We start from the raw sequence: 21,200 nt of genomic DNA, 5'->3' as shown, positions 1-21,200 counted from the left end.
AGCCAGCGGAGCCGCGGGGCTAACAGAAGAAGGCCCAATCTCACTAGGCAGTCTGCGTGCCGAACTGAGATCAGAATTCAGCTCGTACGGAGACACCATGCGAACATTTCTTAAAACAGAAATAGAAGGCCTTGGCAAAGAAATACGCGACGAGATCTCATCCTTGCGGGAGACAACCAAAGCGGACATGAAAACTATTCGTGACGAGCTAACGGAAAAAGTTGAGAGACTGTTTTCAATGCAAGCAGAAGCAGCTAATATACAGACGAGCATGGAGCAGTCCCTCAGCGACACTTCTGACAGGCTCACGGCTCTAGAGAATTCTTGCCAATCTCTTGCTGCTGATCATAAGAAACTTCAGGAAAAATGCGTCGATTTGGAGAACAGGAGCCGCCGCCAAAACATCAGGATACTAAACATCCCAGAGAGATCCGAAAACAACACACCAACCGCGTTTGTGGCCAAGTTTCTGTCTAAAGTGCTTGGTGAAGAAAACTTTGACGGCCCCATTCTTGTTGATCGTGCCCACAGAAGCCTTGCCCCAAAACCACGTAATGGTGAACGGCCCCAACCCATAATCGCCCGCCTTCACTACTACTCGGATAAAGAAAAGATCATGTCGTTGTCCCGGTCCAAAGGCAAGCTGTCCTTCGAGGGAGCACAGGTTCATATCTTCCCTGATATGAGCCCAGAGGTAGGATGACAACGAGCAGCCTTTAATCAAGTGAAAGCCAAACTACGTGACGCTGGAATCCAGTACAGAATGCTTTTCCCTGCCAAGCTGGAGATTACAGCCGATGGTTCCAAAATGTCTTTCACCGACCCACGGGCAGTGGAGAGGTTTATTGACAGCAATAAATCATCATGAGCGTTGAATGTAAGAACACTAATTTGAACACTTGTGTGTGGTAATGCTATGGCCTACACGAACTGAGTAACGGACTCTCAACCAGGTACCCAAAGAATGTGAATCCTTTTACCATTTATTTATTTTATTTTTACGTATTTGTTCTTACATCTCTTTACTATAGAATATTATTACGGTTGTTTTTATTTATTTATGGGTAACTCTGGGTTACATTAGACATAGGTACTGGCCAAAATATGGTTAAGAAGGTCTGGAAAACGAATTTGGTTTAATTTTCTTTCTTTTTTTAGGAGCTTAGTGGTAAGTCAAATGTTCACACACCTCTCTGCGTGTATAAATAACCTTTCTTTTGGGAATATGCGCTTCCTCTGTAGTTCTGACGGAGCAGCTAGTTCAGGGGAGTTCAGGGAGGGAGCAGGGTTTGTTGTATTTAGGGACTTTGGTTTATTCTGTGTTTTTACCTGCACTACAATTGAATATAACTTTGATTTTTATTGGAGACCGTCCAAAAAAACAAAACTGAGCAGCCTAATTTTTTTATTTTTCCAACTAAACAGTTATGGCTAAAAACTATATTTTAGACTCATCTAGTCACAAAAACTTGGTCAAAATTATTTCCTGGAATTGTAAAGGACTCTTTGTATTGACCCACCTTAAAAAATTAGAGATGGATATCGGGTTTTTACAAGAAACACACTTGAGAGATCAGGATCATAAACGGTTACGAACTAAATGGATTGGACAGATATTTCATTCTAAATTCCCAGTAAAAAACAGAGGCGCAGCTATAATTATTAGAAAGACAATTCCCTTCTTAGCATCAAAAATAATATCTGATCCTCGAGGACGATATATTATTGTTACAGGAAAATTGTACAATAAACCAGTTACTCTAGCTAGTGTATATGCCCCCAATATTGATGATGAGGCTTTTATTACCTCTTTCTTTACAGCATTACCTAATATGGATTCTCATAAATTGATTATTGGAGGGGATTTTAATTTGGTGTTAGACCCAATAACTGATCATCACAAAAACCATCCAGCATATCAAAGTCTGCTAAAGCCATTCATGCACTCATGAATACCTATAAATTATTTGATCCATTTAGAGTTTTATCTCCCAACACAAGGAAATATTCTTATTTCTCTCCGGTTCATCATTCGTTTTCTAGAATAGATTTCTTTTTAATTGATTATGCATATTTAACAAACATCAAATACTGTGACTACGAAGCAATTGTGTTATCTGATCATAGTCCAGTATCATTCCACATAGAGATGGGACATGACCTGACAACCAAAAAATGGCGGTTTAATAATGCTCTTTTATCGGATGATAAAGTAATAGAAGAACTGCAAAAACAAATTGATATATTTTTGCATACAAATGATCCAGAGATCAAAAGATCCACCTTGTGGGAAACATTTAAAGCATACATGAGGGGCCAGATTATTTGCCTGAATAATAAGCAGCGAAGGGACAAGGAGTTGAAATTGACCCAAGAACTTAAGGAAATTGACAGAGTTTATGCTAACTCCCCCACACCAGACCTTTATAAAAGAAAGCAGTCATTGCAGACCGAACTCAATTTATTATACACTGCAGAAACGACTAAATTCTTGACACAATTAAGACACAAAAATTATGAATATGGGGAAAAAACAGGTAAATTATTAGCCCAGCAAATTAAAGAAGAAGCAGCGTCAAGGTTAATAACAGAGATACGGACAGATTCCGGTCAGACAACAACCGATCCTAAAATAATAAATGACACATTCAAGAATTTCTATTCTAAATTGTACTCTTCAGAATCCAAAAATGATTCAAACTTAATAGAACAATTTTTTGATAAACTTCAGATACCTACTATAAATTTAGAAAACAAAAAATTATTAGAACAACCTATTTCAAACTTAGAAATAAAACAAGCTATACAGTGTATGCAAAACTCTAAGTGCTCTGGACCTGATGGTTACAGTGTTGAATTTTACAAGGCTTTTATAGATCAAATTTCAACACTTCTTTTGAGTGTCTATAATGAAGCATTGACTACAGGTTCTCTACCTCCAACCTTATACGATGCCTGCATCTCCTTAATCCATAAATCTGGCAAAGACCCTCTAGAACCAGGTTCATATAGACCCATAAGCCTTTTGAATGTGGATAATAAAATTTTGGCAAAGATCTTAGCCATACGTTTGGAAAAGGTCCTTCCGACCGTTGTGTCACCAGACCAAACTGGATTTGTTAAGGACAGGCAGTTGTTTTTAAACATCAGGCGACTGGTTCAACATTATCTACACTCAAAATCCAAATAAAGAGGTGTCCGAAATATTGGTCTCACTAGATGCCGAGAAGGCCTTCGACAGGGTCGAGTGGGATTTTCTCCTCTCGGCCCTGTCGAGGTTTGGATTTGGCCCCTACTACATTTCGTTAATTCAACTACTTTATGCTCAGCCTAAAGCATGTGTTCACACAAATAATATGGATTCTTGCTCTTTTCCTCTTCACCGTTCAACACGACAAGGCTGCCCTTTATCTCCCTTGTTGTTCGCGCTGATCATAGAACCTCTTGCTATTTTGCTGCGCTCTACGGGGGATTATAAAGGGATTGTAAGAGGAGATAAGGAGCATAAGGTGTCCTTAAATGCAGACGATCTGCTTCTATATATTTCAGATCCATCTCTGTCTCTACCAAAAATTATGACCATGCTATCGGACTTCGGTAAAGTATCAGGATATAAAATTAACTTGTCAAAAAGCATATTGTTTCCGATCAGCTCTAGGGCAAAAGATCAAGTACATACACTCTCTCCTTTTCCCTTTGCTGTTTCAGACTGTTTTAAATATCTCGGAATAAATATCACACAGGAAATATCTGGCCTCTTCAGCAAAAACTTTGTAAACCTATATAAACAAACGGAGCAACAGATCGAGAGGTGGTCTAATCTCCCGATCTCTCTCGCTGGCCGAATTAATATTATAAGAATTAATGTTTTACCGAAATTTTTATTTTTATTTCAGTGTGTTCCAATTTTGATTAATAAGATTCATAATTTGATTAATAATTGATTCTTTCATTGCGTCCTTTATTTGGAATAAAAAGATACCAATAATTAAAAAATCCTTTTTACAAAGACCCAAACCCATAGGAGGAATGGGATTGCCCAGCTTCCGGCTCTATTATTGGTCCTGTAATATTCGATGTATGTCATTTTGGAATGGATCTCACAAACCTGATTGGGAACAGATGGAAAATCAAGCTTTTTCTCCTAATACATTGAAATCATTAATACATTACACCTCTGACCTTTCTAAATTTAAGGCTCAGAATCCTGTTGTGTCCCACTCACTAAAAATTTGGTCTCAGATTAGAAGACATTTTCATTGGAATCAATGTTCAGTCCTTACACCAATAATTGGTAATCAAGCACATAAGCTGTTTTCAGGTCAAACATTTCAACAATGGGACCTTAAAGGAGTGCACACAATTAAAGACCTCTTCATTGATACAATTTTTCCAACATTTGAACAATTAATACATAAATTTAATATTGATAACAAAGACTTTTTTAAATACTTGCAAATGCGCAACTTTACTAAAGCAACATTTCCCTCTTTTCCCAATCAGCCTGAAGTATGTCCTATGAACAATGTATTATTGAACAACCCACTTAAAAAAGGTTCTATTTCTAGAATATATAATTACCTTTCACAGATAGATAGTACAACTACACTTGATCATATAAAGGATGCTTGGAGTGAAGACTTAAGAATAAACATCACAGACGACCAATGGATCGAAGCTCAAGAGCGGGTCCACTCCTCTTCAGTTTGTATCAGACACGGTCTGCTGCAGTTTAAAATCCTGCACCGATTACACCTTTCCAAACAAAGACTATCCAGGATGTTTCCGGGAGTGGACGCCTCTTGTGAACGTTGTGGCTATGCCCCAGCTTCATTGTCACACACATTTTGGGACTGTCCCCACATCACCCTCTATTGGTCTAAAATAATTGAGACTTTGTCAGCAATTTTTAATGTTAGACTCCCAGCAGATCCAGTAATGTCACTATTTGGTGTTGTACCTACAGATATACATTTGAACAGCTCACAAATTAATGTATTGTGTTTTGTGATGTTACTAGCCAGACGTCTAATTTTACTAAACTGGAAAAATAAAATTCCTCCTACTCACCAAAACCTTCTTAGAGACGTAATGCAATATTTACAATTGGAAAAAATTAAATATTCTTTAAGGAAGAAAGAACAAAAATTTTACTCAATTTGGCAACCTTTTATTAATTATTATAATAAATAAAATTGGACGGCTCCCCTAATGCCTGATTTGATATAGTTTTACTTAATACTTCATGTGTGTGCAGGGTTTTGTTTTTTGTTTTGTTTTTTGTGTTTTTACGTTTTGTTTTGTTTTCTGTTTACATTTATACATATACAAATTGTATATATGTAAGTGATTTGTATAAAACTGTTGGAAAATGGTAATAAAAATAACAGAAAAAAAAAAAAAAAATGGAAGAAATTTGGCTGCCTAACCAGAAAAAAAATAAAAAAATAAAAAAAATTCTTAATTTATCTTTGAAAAGAAACCTCATTGCTTAACTGGCTTCTCGCTGCTGTCTCAGACGATGACATCTTTTCCTGTCAGCCACCGTAACTTCTGTTGGTTGCAATTCGCAACCTCACCGCTAGATGCCGCTAAAATTTACATACTGCACCTTTAAGTACAGTGCACTAAAAACATTAAATAAAATCAAATTGAAGTTTTTCAGTTTTACTTAATTGTTATTTATAATTACTGTTTACTTAAAACATTTTTTGTTGATTTACTTGCATTTTTAAAGTAACCGGTGTCTACAAAAATGTTGAGTTTAGTGAACTTATCGGGTTTTAAAGTGCACTTATACATCAATACCTGTGATAGTGATGACCATCAGTTCAGAGGCAGATGAACGGAAGGTGCGAGAGGACACACTGACTTCATAAACACAACTGTAGTTTCCCTTATGTGAATAATCTGCCTTAGGAAAGGAGAAGGAGGCAGAGTTATTGACAGCTGATTGATTACTGGTGATATTCGATTCCCTAAACAAGTAGAAGGAGCCTCCAGGATAATGAGATTCAGTGGAACAGATGATAGTGAAATTGTGGCCCCGGGTGATCACTGGCCCCTGAGGCCCCACGTCAAACCATCCATCAAGAGCACTGTGGGAAATGCTGGGCTGCTGCAAGTCCACTAGAAAACAATTAGAATACATTAATATGGTTATAGAATCAGAAGTAGAGGGGCCTCGGGTATAAACAAATTCAGGAAGCTTTAGACAAATAAAGAATGTAGGCAACGGGACAAGACTGAACATACTCACCCACAGAGATGTTAACACTGTTGCTCCAAGGTGACTTGATAGTGTTGTTTTGGTATGAGTACTGACAGCTGTAGTTGCCCTGATGTGAAACGTCTACATTAACAATGTTGAAAGTCACACTAGAAACATGTTTCTGGGAGGATATAGATGGTCCGTTTATGAAGAGCTGGAATTCAGCATTAACATTACACCTTGGTTTAGGTGTTGTGCAGTTGAACTGGATATTTTCTCCACGAGAAACAACTGAATGTGTGGAGGTCAGGGAAAGTGTGGGCATCTGCAGCTCACCTGCAAAAGAAATAAGACAATGTGATGAAATTAATCAGTTACACAAATTCTAAAGGTTTAATGTGATTTGCCCCAAAATAATGTGTCAAGCTGCTAAAGATTTAGCTTACCTGAACAAACAACACTAGCATCTTCATCATGATTACAGTCATGTCCTCCTAGTCCACGGTGTGAGCATTGTGTGAGTCTTCCCTCACTTTCCAGGCATTTGACATCATCCAGCCAGACTGATCCACTGCCTTGACCAAAGGCGGCATTATGAGGTGCACTGACGGCGGATCCACACTTTAACTGTCTGCACACCACAGCAGCGTCTTTCATGTCCCAGTCATCATCGCACACGGTTCCCCACTGGCCATCATAATGGATCTCCAGTCTCCCACAGCATGAATCAGACCCATTGACCAACCTTGTGTCTGACAGATGGCATTACAGTACAACATGATTAAAAACTTCCCAAAGTCCCACTTTATATCTGTATTAAGTACTAACATGTAACTCTTTTCCTGCCAAACACACAGAATTTTCCGTTATCTGTTAGAAACAATTTTCAGTGTTTCCGTATTTTCACTGTTATACACTAGGGGGCACTATGACACATTTTCTGCAAGAATACTGAATCTCCTGATCAAAACACATGCGAAGAAGATGCAGAAACAAGCAATCTCATATGTAATCACAAGCATATGTAAAATAATGCGATAATCAACATTAAACAGCATATAAATCAAAACTGCCTAATGTTACTGTCAACCTAGGATACCTAGCTACAGGACTATACAAGCCATCTATGATTTAAAAACGTTCTGAATCCGATCCAGATGTAGTCTTTGATTTTCTCAGCTTTTTGCTAAAAATTTTGCTTTTTTATGAAACTTACCAATATCCAAGTATTGATTAAAAAAGAAAGCATGAAGCTAGAATAAAACAGTTTTTTGTTGTTGTTGTTTAAAAGCAGAGAGGGCCTGTTCTTTCTTTTGATATATTGCATGTTCAGATAGTCATACAACAAAATATTCTGGGGCCATGATATTTTTGTTGAAATTATCAAAAACGCTGGCAATTTATTTTTTAAAACGCTGCTGTGGAAAGAGTTAAATCATAAAATGCAGTTTCAGATTTTTTATATTATGTTTCTGAAGGTTAGTTTATAAAGTTATAGTTTTTTTGCATCAAAAAACGGTCCAATATTTGTAAACATTATTATTTTCCATCCCCATTTTCACTCTCTGTGAAACACACTCAATTTCAAGTGGTGTTACCTCTTGCAGAAACTGAAGTAAACGCCTACTGCTGTGATTGGCTAACTTCATTACACAATTATACAGTAGAATGCACGCCCTCCTTTACAGCATGTCATGTATTTTTATACTTGAGATAGCAAGTGCTGGGATACAGCTGTATATACAGTCCAAGTCAGATCCAGAGGCAGAATAAATATAAACAAGTCAACCATTTGCAACACAAAGCAACATAAACATAGCCAAATATCTATTTTATCTACAAACTATAATAAAATATATATAATAAAATAAAAATGTTCAACTCAAGCCAATATTTCTGATCTCGGTATGTAATGATTGTATTTCCAACACTCAAAACAATGATATGCTTGTTGTCTAAACCCTGTGAAATTTATCGCAAAAAAAAGAAAGAAACATCAGCTGTCGCTTTGAGAACTGTGGCTGGACCTAGTTAGCATTAGGCCCTCCCTATCCTTCCCTGCCAGCAGCTTTTGATTTGATTATGATGGACCCATTTGAAGACTGGTTATTTCTGAATCAGTTTGATCCGGTACGCAACCGGGGAGAGTTTGTCCACAATCTCTTGAGATCCCGTCCAGTGGGGCAGAAATTTCTTCGACAGCTGATGGGAGGCTGTCAGAGGTGGCTGGGTGAAACTATAATAACCAGACCCTGTCGCCCACGTCCATTTTCTTGTGGGACACTTTCTGGTCGCAATATGCTTCCCGGCCTTCAGCACTCTTTTGAAGCTGTTGTTGGGCAAAAGTAAATTTCTCAGGTGGCGGTGTAGTTTGTTGAGATACTGGAGAGTGATGTAGGCTGTGACAAGGCTTGCCGCCCAGTCATTCGTTGGAAGGGAGGCATGCCAGTTGATTAACGCAGAGTTGCTTGCTCCAGGTCTTTCTGGTTGGCAGACACACTTTCTCAGCATGCTGACCAAAGTTTGATTTGTTCATTCCAGATGAGATGAGATGGTGGCTGATATGCAGTTGAACTTGATATGCAGTTGAGCTTGTACACCCAGGAGTTTCCAAATCTGCTGCATGATCTCAGCTGGCTGAACCTGGAGATCATTAGCATGGATGACCCCCCCTCCCCCCCTCCTCCTCCTCCCCCTCCCCCTCCCCCAGAGACAACTCATCAGAGTTGTTTTGGCAGGCAGTCAAGCCATTGCCCAGCACAGACTGGGTATATCGTGCCTCAATGTTGTGCCCCTGGAGAGCCATCAACCATGTGGCTATGTGTGAATTGGTGACCAGGCCATCAAATGCTTTGGCTGTTGAGACACATTACAGGCTGGTGGCCGGTCTCTATAATCTTTTGTGCTCCGATGTCGTTGGAGAATCTCTGGATGGACCATACAGTGCAGAGCAGAGCTTTTCCACATTCTGAGTATTTACACTGTTGGAAGAAATGTCTTGCCGGCAAATGTGATCCCTCTTTTGTCCTTGTCATGCCGTTGGTATAGACCAGCACTGAGGCAGTTGTTGGAGGATCCAGTTTCCAAATAGAACTCCTTATGTGGGAAGGGGTAAGCCAGACATGCAGCTGTGCACAGATGTTGTTTCAGTTCATTCATGGCATTTTCTTTAGCTTCTGTCCAGACGAATAGGCAGTCCTTTTTCAGAAGAGCAGTTAGTGGTCATGCAATGTTGTGAGTAGTTGCATACACCTAGAAAATTTTGCAACTCTAAGACATTGGTGGGTGGCTTGATGTTCTGAATGGCGTGGATGCGGCTGGACTGCAGTTCAATGCCCCATGATCCGATGAGTAGGCCCATGTAATTGACTTTGGTTCAGCACCACTGTCCTTTGTGGAGGGCAATCTTGGCACCGGTGGGGGTTAATTGGTGCAGAACGAGGTCTATCTCTTCCAGGTGGTCAGCCACCTCTGTGCTCTTCATGTGAACATCATCTACATAGATAAAGGGTTGTCTCTCACACTGGCTTCTGGGCATGTTTTGTTCAGGAAGATGTTGAACTCAGCCAGTGAGTTGGCATAGCCGAACGGGCACCTTGTGAAGGAATACCGTTGGTTGCCAAAGGCATGCCAGTATGCAGTAGTATGGTCCAGAATCCTGAGGCCACATCAAGTGTAGAGAAGAATGTGGCTCCTCTTATTTTGGGTATTTCCTGCTCCAGTTGGGTCATGGACCATCGCGATAGTGGCACCTGCTGGTTCAGTTTTCTGTAGTTGATGGTGGGTTACCACTTGCCATTTGGTTTGAGGATGGGCCAGATGGGGGCAGAATAGGTGCTGTTGCATGGACGGGTGATACCTTTTTCAAGCATGGAATCGATGATCTCCTGCACTGGTTCGTGTGAGGCAATGGGGATTGCTTGACAAAAGTGGGAGGAGCATTCAGGTGCATTGGGATGCACACCGTGTGGAGGTTAGTGAGGCCACAGTCTAAAGAGTCTGTAACGGACAAACGTTACTTTTTGTAATTCTGTACTTTTTGTATTTTTGTTCAAGTATTTTTGTTAAGACCTGGTTGTAATGTATTGGAGTCACGGGCAGTAACAACAGGAACAGTTAGAGGGCGCTATTGCCTGGAGGTAACTGGGTATATAAACACTGACACCATAGAGTAAGACAGTTCGTTTGGTAGAGGGAAATCTCAGGATTGATCTTGTGCTACCTTCTTTCTCATCCTAAGTCCTGTGTTGAGAACTCTTTGAGTTTCTGCTCAACTGTGAGTATGGTTTGGTTTATTTTTGATGTTGTGTTTGTTTCAGATCCCCAAAGTTATTTGAGAGCGATGCAAAGATTGAGTACGATGCAATGATAGTAATCCTATAATCCTCCATACGAGAAAAGATCGTTTGAAATGCAGATGCTTAGTGCATAGCTGTCCTCAGTGCCACATAGCTGACCATGTGCAAAGCCATTCACAAAAGCACATGTGGTAAATGAAAAGTCCTTTCTAGAAAGAAATCAAATAACTAATATCAGTGATCTCAAACAAACACAACATCAAAAATAAACCAAACCATACTCACAGTTGAGCAGAAACTCAAAGAGTTCTCAACACAGGACTTAGGATGAGAAAGAAGGTAGCACAAGATCAATCCTGAGATTTCCCTCTACCAAACGAACTGTCTTACTCTATGGTGTCAGTGTTTATATGCCCAGTTACCTCCAGGCAATAGCGCCCTCTAACTGTTCCTGTTGTTACTGCCCGTGACTCCAATACATTACAACCAGGTCTTAACAAAAATACTTGAACAAAAATACAAAAAGTACAGAATTACAAAAAGTAACGTTTGTCCGTTACATACCCCTCCCTTTGGTGTCAAAAATTTGACATATGGCAAATTTTTAAGTTTTGGGTATGATAATTGTCTATCTGGGTAGGATCAGATAACATTGTCACCTTGTAATTTACTGGACCTAGCCTTTTGACTACTCTAGCTGGGCTTCGCCATTTTGGCGCAATTTTAGCCATGAAACCATCATCTGCACGAGATAAAGGATGAGTACGCACCCAAACTAGATCACCCTCCTGGAAGTCTTGAGTTCTTCTCTTGAGGTTGTAATACTTTCTCTGCTTAGTTTGTGCTTTCTCAACATTTTCTCGAACAGTTTCGTACAGTAGTTTCTGGCGATCAATGGTACTGTAGCTTGGTTGATCTGGATCTGGCGGACTCTGTAGAGCTCTTTGTAGTGGGCCTTTTAATTGACGTCCCAGGGCCACTTCAGCGGGTGAAAATCCGGTGCTTTCATGCCATGCAGTATTCAAAGCAAACCTAAATTCACAGATCCACTGATCCCAAGTGCGGTGATTATTGTCAACATAGGATGCGATCATGGTTTTTAGATTACGGTTAATGCGTTCAGTCAAGTTTGATTGTGGATGATAAGCAGTTGTGAGTTTTTGAGTTACCTGCCACTGCTTGCACAACTGATCCAGGAGGTTTGAGGTGAATTGAGTGCCTCTATCAGAAACAATAAAGGCTGGTGTTCCCCACCTTGTAAATATCTCTTCGATGAGAATACGAACAATGATGGTAGATTTGGCAGATCTCATGGGGAAGACCTCTACCCATTTAGAGAAGTAGTCTACCACCACTAGAAGATATTCATTTTGACGAGTACTCCGTGGGAATGGTCCCATAATGTCCATGCCAAGCATGTATCCAGGCTCAACAATGGGCACACTTTGGAGACCTCCTGCTGGCTTTAAGTTCGTAGACTTATACTGCTGACATTTTTCACACTGTTTACAGTGTTGCCATACGTCAGTACGCATGGAAGGCCAATAAGCAAATTCTAGGAGTCTCATTAGAGTTTTAAATTTGCCTAAATGTCCACTGAGGGGGCTATCATGGGCATAAGTCTTTGGGCAAATGACGATTTGTTTTTGTATAGGAATTGTCTTTGAGTTTTTGAAGGGCCGCAGCATCCTTTATTGCATCTTCGTCTTTCAGAATTTGTTGGACTTGAGTGTCAAATTTCTGGATATAGCTCCTCTGTTGTTGTGTCGTCTGTCCTGTGCGCAGTCAGTGGTGCAGTACATTCATCAGTCTCTCATGTGGGCTGGTAAGAGACTGTGTATATGGCCACCGGCATGACCGAAGTGATGGAGATCATTTTGAACGATACCGTGAACACTGTTGTCTGAGCTTCCTTCTGGGATCATCAAAGAAGGGATTGGACCAACTAATGATATGGTGAGGTCGAAGTCATGTAATTCATGACGGAGTGATGGAAGACGCCAGGCCTTGAGAATTCTGATGTGTGAATCCGGATCTGGGTGTGAGATGGTAACACGGTTGCCTGTTCATTGATTAGGATGCAGACCTCTGGGATGGTCTGGCCTAACAGGAGGTTCTCGGGGTTGACAGGAACAACAAGGGGCTGTGAGGTCAGTGGGGCCCACACCAACTGACAATCATGATGACTTAATGATTAGCCTGAGTTATGCATAGGTGTATTTTTTGAGTTAGTATTTGAATTTAATAAAGTACCACTGCATCATAATAATTGAGAAATGAAAAACATTACATATGATAAACATTAGTTGTAAAGCTGCATTGTGTAATATTTAGGAGGATCTGTTGACAGAAATGCAACATAATATACATAACTGTTTTCAGTGCTGTATAAAGACCTTACATAATGAATGTTATGTTTTTATTACCTTAGAATGAGCCATTTCTATCTACATACACCGCGTATCCCCTTACATTGAAATGGCCATTTTGTACCGCCATGTTTCTACAGTAGCCCTAAACGGACAAACTGCTCTACAGAGCGCGTTTCGTCACTATGTTGTTCTTCAAGCAAAGGAGCAAGCTAAAGTCAGTGAATAAAACACTGACACAATGATGAACAAGTAACAATAATGTTTGCAATAACATATTGTTTTACTGAATAATTAAGTAAATATTATTTCTTAATTTATCTTTGTAAAGAAACCTCATTGCTTAACTGGCTTCTCTCTGCTGTCTCAGACGATGACATCTTTTCCTGTCAGCCACCGTAACTTCTGTTGGTTGCAATTCGCAACCTCACCGCTAGATGCCGCTAAAATTTACATACTGCACCTTTACGTACAGTGCACTTAAAAACATTAAATAAAATCAAATTGAAGTTTTTCAGTTTGACTTAATTATTATTGATTACGTAAAAAAAAATTGTTGATTTACTTAAATTTTTTAAGGTAACTGGTGTCTACAAAAATGTTGAGTTTACTGAACTTATCGGGTTTTAAAGTGCACTTATACATCAATACCTGTGATAGTGATGACCAGCAGTTCAGAGGCAGATGAACGGAAGGTGCGAGAGGACACACTGACTTCATAAACACAACTGTAGTTTCCCTCATGTGAATAATCTGCCTCAGGAAAGGAGAAGGAGGCAGAGTGATTGACAGCTGATTGATTACTGGTGATATTCGATTCCCTAAACAAGTAGAAGGAGCCTCCAGGATAATGAGATTCAGTGGAACAGATGATAGTGAAACTGTGGCCCCGGGTGATCACTGGCCCCTGAGGCCCCACGTCAAACCATCCAGCAGGAGCACTGTGGGAAATGCTGGGCTGCTGCAAGTCCACTAGAAAACAATTAGAATACATTAATATGGTTATAGAATCAGAAGTAGAGGGGCCTCGGGTATAAACAAATTCAGGAAGCTTTAGACAAATAAAGAATGTAGGCAACGGGACAAGACTGAACGTACTCACCCACAGAGATGTTAACCCTGTTGCTCCAAGGTGACTTGATAGTGTTGTTTTGGTATGAGTACTGACAGCTGTAGTTGCCCTGATGTGAAACGTCTACATTAACAATGTTAAAAGTCACACTAGAAACATGTTTCTGGGAGGATATAGATGGTCCGTTTATGAAGAGCTGGAATTCAGCATTAACATTACACCTTGGTTTAGGTGTTGTGCATCTGAAATGGATATTTTCTCCATGAGAAACAACTGAATGTGTGGAGGTCAGGGAAAGTGTGGGCATCTGCAGCTCACCTGCAAAAGAAATAAGACAAAGTGATGAAATTAATCAATTACACAAATTCTAAAGGTTTAATGTGATTTGCCCCAAAATAACGTGTCAAGCTGCTAAAGATTTAGCTTACCTGAACAAACAACACCAGCATCTTCACCATGATTACAGTCATGTCCTCCTAGTCCACGGTGTGAACATTGTGTGAGTCTTCCCTCACTTTCCAGGCATTTGACATCATCCAGCCAGACTGATCCACTGCCTTGACCAAAGGCAGCATTATGAGGTGCACTGATGGCGGATCCACACTTTAACTGTCTGCACACCACAGCAGCGTCTTTCATGTCCCAGTCATCATCGCACACGGTTCCCCACTGGCCATTATAATGGATCTCCAGTCTCCCACAGCATGAATCAGACCCATTGACCAGCCTTGTGTCTGACAGATGGCATTACAGTACAACATGATTAAAAACGTGATTAAAAAGTCCCACTTTATATCTATATTAAGTACTAACATGTAACTCTTTTCCCGCCAAACACACATAATTTTTCGTTATCTGTGAGAAACAATTTTCCACCAAACAATTTTCAGTGTTTCTGTATTTTCACTGTTATACACTAGGGGGCACTATGACACATCTTCTGCAAGAGTACTGAATCTCCTGATCAAAACACATGCGAAGAAGATGCAGAAACAAGCACTCATATGTAATCATATGCATATGTAAAATAATGCGATAATCAACATTAAACAGCATATAAATCAAAACTGCCAAATGTTACTGTCGACCTAGGATACCTAGCTACAGGACTATACAAGCCATCTATGTTTTGAAAACGTTCTGAATCCGATCCAGATGTAGTCTTGTGATTTTCTCAGCTTTTTGCTAAAATTTTTGCTTTTTTATGAAACTTACCAATATCCAAGTATTGATTAAAAAAGAAACCATGAAGCTAGAATAAAACAGGGTTTTTTTTGTTTTGTTTTAAAGCAGAGAAGGTCTGTTCTTTCTTTTGATATATTACTTTTTTTATATTACTTTACTATACAACAAAATATTCTGGGGCCATGATATTTTTGTTGAAATTATCAAAAACGGTGGCAGTGGCTGGCAATTTATTTTTTAAAACGCTGCTGTGGAAAGAGTTAAAGCATAAAATGCAGTTTCTGATTTTTTACATTATGTTTCTGAAGGTTAGTTTATAAAGTTATAGTTTTTTTTGCACCAAAAAACGGTCCAATATTTGTAAACATTATTCATTTCCATCCCCATTTTCACTCACTGTGAAACACACTCAATTTCAAGTGGTGTTACCTCTTGCAGAAACTGAAGTAAACGCCTACTGCTGTGATTGGCTAACTTCATTACACAATTATACAGTAGAATGCACGCCCTCCTTTACAGCATGTCGTGTATTTTTATACTTGAGATAGCAAGTGCTGAGATACAGCTGTATATACAGTCCAAGTCAGATCCAGAGGCAGAATAAATATAAACAATTCAACCATTTGCAACACAAAGCAACATAAACGTAGCCAAATATCTATTTTATCTCCAAACTATAATAAAATATATATATTAAAATAAAAATATTCAACTCAAGCAAATATTTCTGATCTCGGTATGTAATGATTGTATTTGCAACACTCAAAACAATGATATGCTTGTTGTCTAAACCCTGTGAAATTTACCGCAAAAGAAAAAAAAAAAAACATCAGCTGTCGCTTTAAGAACTGGCTGGGCCTAGTTAGCATTAGGCCCTCCCTATCCTTCCCTGCCAGCAGCTTTTGATTTGATTATGATGGACCCATTTGAAGACTGGTTCTTTCTGTCCCTGAATCAGTTTGATCCGGTACGCAACCGGGGAGAGTTTGTCCACAATCTCATGAGATCCTGTCCAGTGGGGCAGAAATTTCTTCGACAGCTGATGGGAGGCTGTCAGACGTGGCTGGGTGAAACTATAATAACCAGACCCTGTCGCCCACGTCCATTTTCTTGTGGGACAATTTCTGTTCGCAATATGCTTCCCGGCCTTCAGCACTCTTTTGAAGCTGTTGTTGGGCAAAAGCGAATATTGTTCTCAGGTGGCGGTGTAGTTTGTCGGGGTACTGGAGAGTGATGTAGGCTGTGACAAGGCTTGAGTCTCCTGGTCGAAAAAACAAGTGAAGTGGAAATGTCATCTGCCACCCAGTCATTCGCTGGAAGGGAGGCATGCCAGTTGATTAATGCGGAGTTGCTTGCTCCCAGTCTTTCTGTCAGGGTTCTGTCACTTCTGTCTGTCTTGGTGACAGAGCTCTGACACTCCCAGTTTGTCATGTGCTTGTGTTATAGTCCTGTTTGTTGTGAGCACATGGCTTGTCTTGTGTTTCCTTGTGCCATGTGCTCTCCTGTCGATTGTCTTGCCCCTCTCATCTTGTTACCTGATTGATTCATTTGCCCCACCGACCTTCCCTCGTTACCCTCTTTTGTTTGCATCCCTATTTAGTCTCCCTGTGTTTGCAGTCCTGTGCTGGTTCGTTGTCTATGTTACCTCGTGTTTCTTGTTCCTGCTGCAGTCCAGTTGGAATTCCTTGATGTAGTGATGGCAAAATGAGGCTTCCTGAACCACAGAGACCTCGCAGCCCATTGCTTCACCCAAAGGTTAATTACTCAAAGCTCCATTCAGCATTGCTCACTAGTGACACCTTGCTACCGTGCAAAGAAATAGCAGACAAATTAATTAATTTTGAACCAATGACCTGAGCAGACATTTGTCCATTGCCTGGGTATAAAATAAAATATGTATCTTTCTCTGTCTGAATTTACTTGTGCAGAGACAACTGTCACACACACACAGCTAATTAATTATTCATAAATTGTTTGGATAGTGACAGTATGAACAGCAAAAGTGACACTGTGTTGAGTGCCGTGCTTATGGTGGAGGGAGTGTAATAAAGTAAACTGCAACAGAATAGTCTGGGGTGGTAAAAGTTAAGAATTGTTTCTGGGGGGGTTTGTGCAGTGAACTGTTACTAGTCTTAGTGCAGTGTTGTGCTTATGGGACTGGGGAATTTTTTCAAGTGTGTTGGGGTTTAGACAATTCCTCTTCTTGGACAAAACCTCTCCAGCCACAGAGGATGCAGGGGAACATAAAAATGCCAGTGGTACAAATGAGGACACTGATGCTTCTGTTGAGCCCAGACAGGGGAGGATCTCCTCTTTCTTGCTGGCTCCATTACCAGGAAAAAGGAAGAGGTCACAAAAAGCAAACAAATCAAAAAGGGTAATCCAAATCAAAAAGCAGTCCAGTCCAGATCCAAAAATCCAAAGCAATCCAACTAATCCTATCTAATTATTATAACAAGACTATAATATAGCTAGGCCTACTATAATTAATAGTAACAATATACTATAACTATTCTAAGTTCTAACCTGATATAATGCAATAATATACAGCCCTAACACATATATTACACTATAACGACAATGACAATGATAGTTCTCTGACTCTCTGACACTACTATAACATCTTCTACTACTCCTGACAACACCCACAAGGTGGCACGAGTTTCGAACCCCCTTTATCCAGAAGCGACACTCAGACCGAACCGATGACGTATCCACACAAACCGAGGCCTCGTTTGTCATTAGTCACGTGATTTTCATGTTAACAACACAAGCCTCGAATCGCGGCTTCATCTGGCACGCCCATTTTTTCTCTACACAAGCTCCGACGCCTCAGTTCAAATGTCAAATCACTACCTTGATGCCTGTCTTGTTTTCCCCCAAGGGGAAGTTTTTGTTTGTATTTTGTTTTATTTTTTATTACTTAATAAATACTCATTGTTTGTGCACTTGAGTCCTCGCTCCTTTCCTCCAACCCAGACTGTGACACTTTCTGGTTGGCAGACACACTTTCTCAGCATTCTGACCAAAGTTTGATTTGTTCGTTCTAGATGAGATGAGATGGTGGCTGATATGCAGTTGAGCTTGTACACCCAGGAGTTTCCAAATCTGCTGCATCATCTCAGCTGTAAAGTAGGGGCCTCTGTCCGAGTTGACTCTCAGTGGCAGTCTGAACCTGGAGAAGATGCGGTTCATCAGGAGGTATGCCGTGGTCTGGGTAGTGTCGTTGGGTGCTGGGAGGCACTCTACCCACTTGGTGAACTGGCACACGACCATGAGGAAGTACTTGTTGCCACTCGTCGACCTGGGTAGGGGTCCAACCCAGTCTATTTGGAGGTCCAACCATGGGAATGTGACTCCTATGCACTGCAGTGGGGCTCTGTGATTTGGGTTTGCCGGTTCAAATTGGCAGCAAACCAGGCACCCTCTGACATACCCTGCCACATCTTGCTGCATGCCGGCCCAGTATGACACTTGTTTTCGTAAGTAACCCTGGTGCCGTGGTGTCCGGCACATGGTGCGTCATGGGCATACATTAGCATGACCCCCCTTTGGCACTGTGGCACCACAAGCCTTGGCAAGGTATGGCACATATTTGTAGTTGTAGTTGGGGTTCTTCTACGTCCAACATCGCAGCTGTTTTGTCAGGCAGTCAAGCCATTGCCCAGCACAGACGGGGCATATCATGCCTCAATGTTGTGCCCCTGGAGAGCCATCAACCATGTGGCTATGTGTGAATTGGTGACCAGGCCTTCAAATGCTTTGGCTGTTGAGGAACGTTACAGGCTGGTGGCAGGTTTCTATAATAACCTTTTGTGCTCTGATGTCGTTGGAGAATCTCTGGATGGACCATAAAGTGCAGAGCAGAGCTGTTCCACATTCTGAGTATTTACACTTTTGGAAGAAATATCTTGCCGGCATATGTGACCCCTCTTTTGTCCTGGTCATGCCGTTGGTATAGACCAGCACTGAGGCAGTTGTTGGAGAATCCAGTTTCCAAATAGAACTCCTTATGTGGAACGGGGTAAACCAGACATGGAGCTGTGCACAGATGTTGTTTCAGTTCATTCATGGCATTTTCTTTAGCTTCTGTCCAGACGAATATGCAGTCCTTTTTCAAAAGAGCAGTTAGTGGTCATGCAATGTCGTGAGAAGTTGCATACACTTAGAAAATTTGTGGGTGGCTTGATGTTCTGGATGGCTTGGATACGGCTGGACTGCGTTTCAATGCCCCATAATCCGATGAGTAGGCCCATGTAATTGAATTTGGTTCAGCACCACTGTCCTTTGTGGAGGGCAATCTTGGCACCGGTGGGGGTTAATTGGTGCAGAACGGGGGTCTATCTGTTCCAGGTGGTCAGCCACCTATGTGCTCTTCATGTGAACATCATCTACATAGATAAAGGGTTGTCTCTCACACTGGCTTCTGGGCATGCTTTGTTCAGGAAGATGTTGAACTTAGCCAGTGAGTTGGCATAGCCGAACAGGCACCTTGTGAAGGAATACTGTTGGTTGCCAAAGGCCAGCTTGTGTTTATCTTCTGGATGCAGTGGTATGGTCCAGAATCCTGAGGCCACATCAAGTGTAGAGAAGAATGTAGCTCCTCTTATTCTGGGTATTTCCTGCTCCAGTTGGGTCATGGGCCATCGCGATAGTGGCACCTGCTGGTTCAGTTTTCTGTAGTCGACGGTGGGTTGCCACTTGCCATTTGGTTTGAGGACAGGCCAGATGGGGGCAAAATAGGTGCTGTTGCATGGACGCATGATACCTTTTTCAAGCATGGAATCGATGATCTCCTGCACTGGTTCGTGTTAGGTATTGCTTGACAAAAGTGGGAGGAGCATTTGGATGAGTTGGGATGCACACTGTGTGGAGGTTAGTGAGGCCACAGTCAAAAGAGTTTTTGGGCAAATGATGTTTTGTATTTGTATAGAACTTGTCTGAGTTTTTGAAGGACCACAGCATCCTTTATTGCATCTTCGTCTTTCAGAATTTGCTGGACTTGAGTCTCAAATTTCTGGACATAGCTCCTCTGTTGTTGTGTTGTCTGTCTCGTGGGCACTCAGGGGTGCAGTACATCCATCAGTCTCACAGCCTCTACAGAGCGTGTTTTGTCACTATGTTGTTCTTCATGCAAAGAAGCAAGCTAAAGTCAGCGAATAAAACACTGACACAATGATGAACAAGTAACAATAGGCTACGTGCACAAGCGTAGTGACAAACTTCCGCTATTTGCTGAACTGCCAACTAGTCTCTCCCTATGGAGGATCCCTCTACCACTCTACAGATAAGGCGTTGTCGGGAAAATTCGTTTCGCGTTCCTACCCCAAAGCAACAAAATAAAATAAAATTCTTTATCAAAATCTATAAGGAAAGACAAGTACTTTGTTTAGGCTTGGCTTGTAGGGAATTCCAAACCTGCGTATTTTCAAACGCACATAACTATAGAACCCATTCTAAATGCGCATGTGAACGCCATCAGCGTTTCTCACAGGTTTGCGTTTAAAGTCTGTGTAGAGAGAATGGTGTCGTCTTGGCGGCCCCTAATTTAATAACAAATGATCGTTGCGACGGAAGCAAATCAATCAAAACTAACTTTAGATGGAAAATAACTTAACTCTGCTATAAAGCCAAAACAATCTCTGTTACCTTAAATTATCCGCTTATCTCTGTGAAGCTGCTTTGAAACAATCTACGTTGTTAAAAGCGCTATATAAATGAAGATGACTTGACTTGACTATTGTCAGAAGTCGGCATATCAGTTTCCGGTTTACGACTGTCTTCATCCGCATCCGCTATAAACAAACAAGATGAGTGCTGCTGTTGTACGAAAAAAAGAGATATAATGTGCGTGACACATCTAAGTTTCTAAGAACTGTAGGTGGATCTAACGGCCGTTTCACACATACTCCGTGTGCCGTGTGTGTGTGTGTGTGTGTGTGTGTGTGTGTGTATGTGTGCCCTTGTTTATATTACATTGTGGGGACCAAATGTCCCCATAAGAATAGTAAAACCTGAGATCACCTACATTGTGGGGACCAGCCAGCGGTCCCCACTTTTCAAAA

The 21,200-nt window shown here is 40.8% G+C and overlaps 1 protein-coding gene across 1 annotated transcript; it reads right to left on the bottom strand.

Annotated features, from left to right (window-relative positions):
- Window positions 1-5,794: 5,794 nt before the first annotated feature.
- LOC307167878 (uncharacterized protein) lies at window positions 5,795-18,651 on the bottom strand (the record flags this gene model as incomplete). The annotated part of the gene is made up of 6 exons (XM_079887184.1): window positions 5,795-6,129; window positions 6,260-6,547; window positions 13,530-13,850; window positions 13,981-14,268; window positions 14,379-14,684; window positions 18,111-18,651. The coding sequence occupies 6 exons, from the start codon at window positions 18,649-18,651 to the stop codon at window positions 5,795-5,797; spliced, it is 2,079 nt and encodes a 692-aa protein (XP_079743310.1).
- Window positions 18,652-21,200: the final 2,549 nt, after the last annotated feature.

This window comes from Squalius cephalus (genome assembly GCF_949319135.1).
Source record: "Squalius cephalus genome assembly, chromosome: 11".
NCBI lineage: Eukaryota > Metazoa > Chordata > Actinopteri > Cypriniformes > Leuciscidae > Squalius > Squalius cephalus.
Note: the sequence above shows the minus strand (reverse complement) of the source record. Positions and strands in the feature narration are given on the sequence as shown.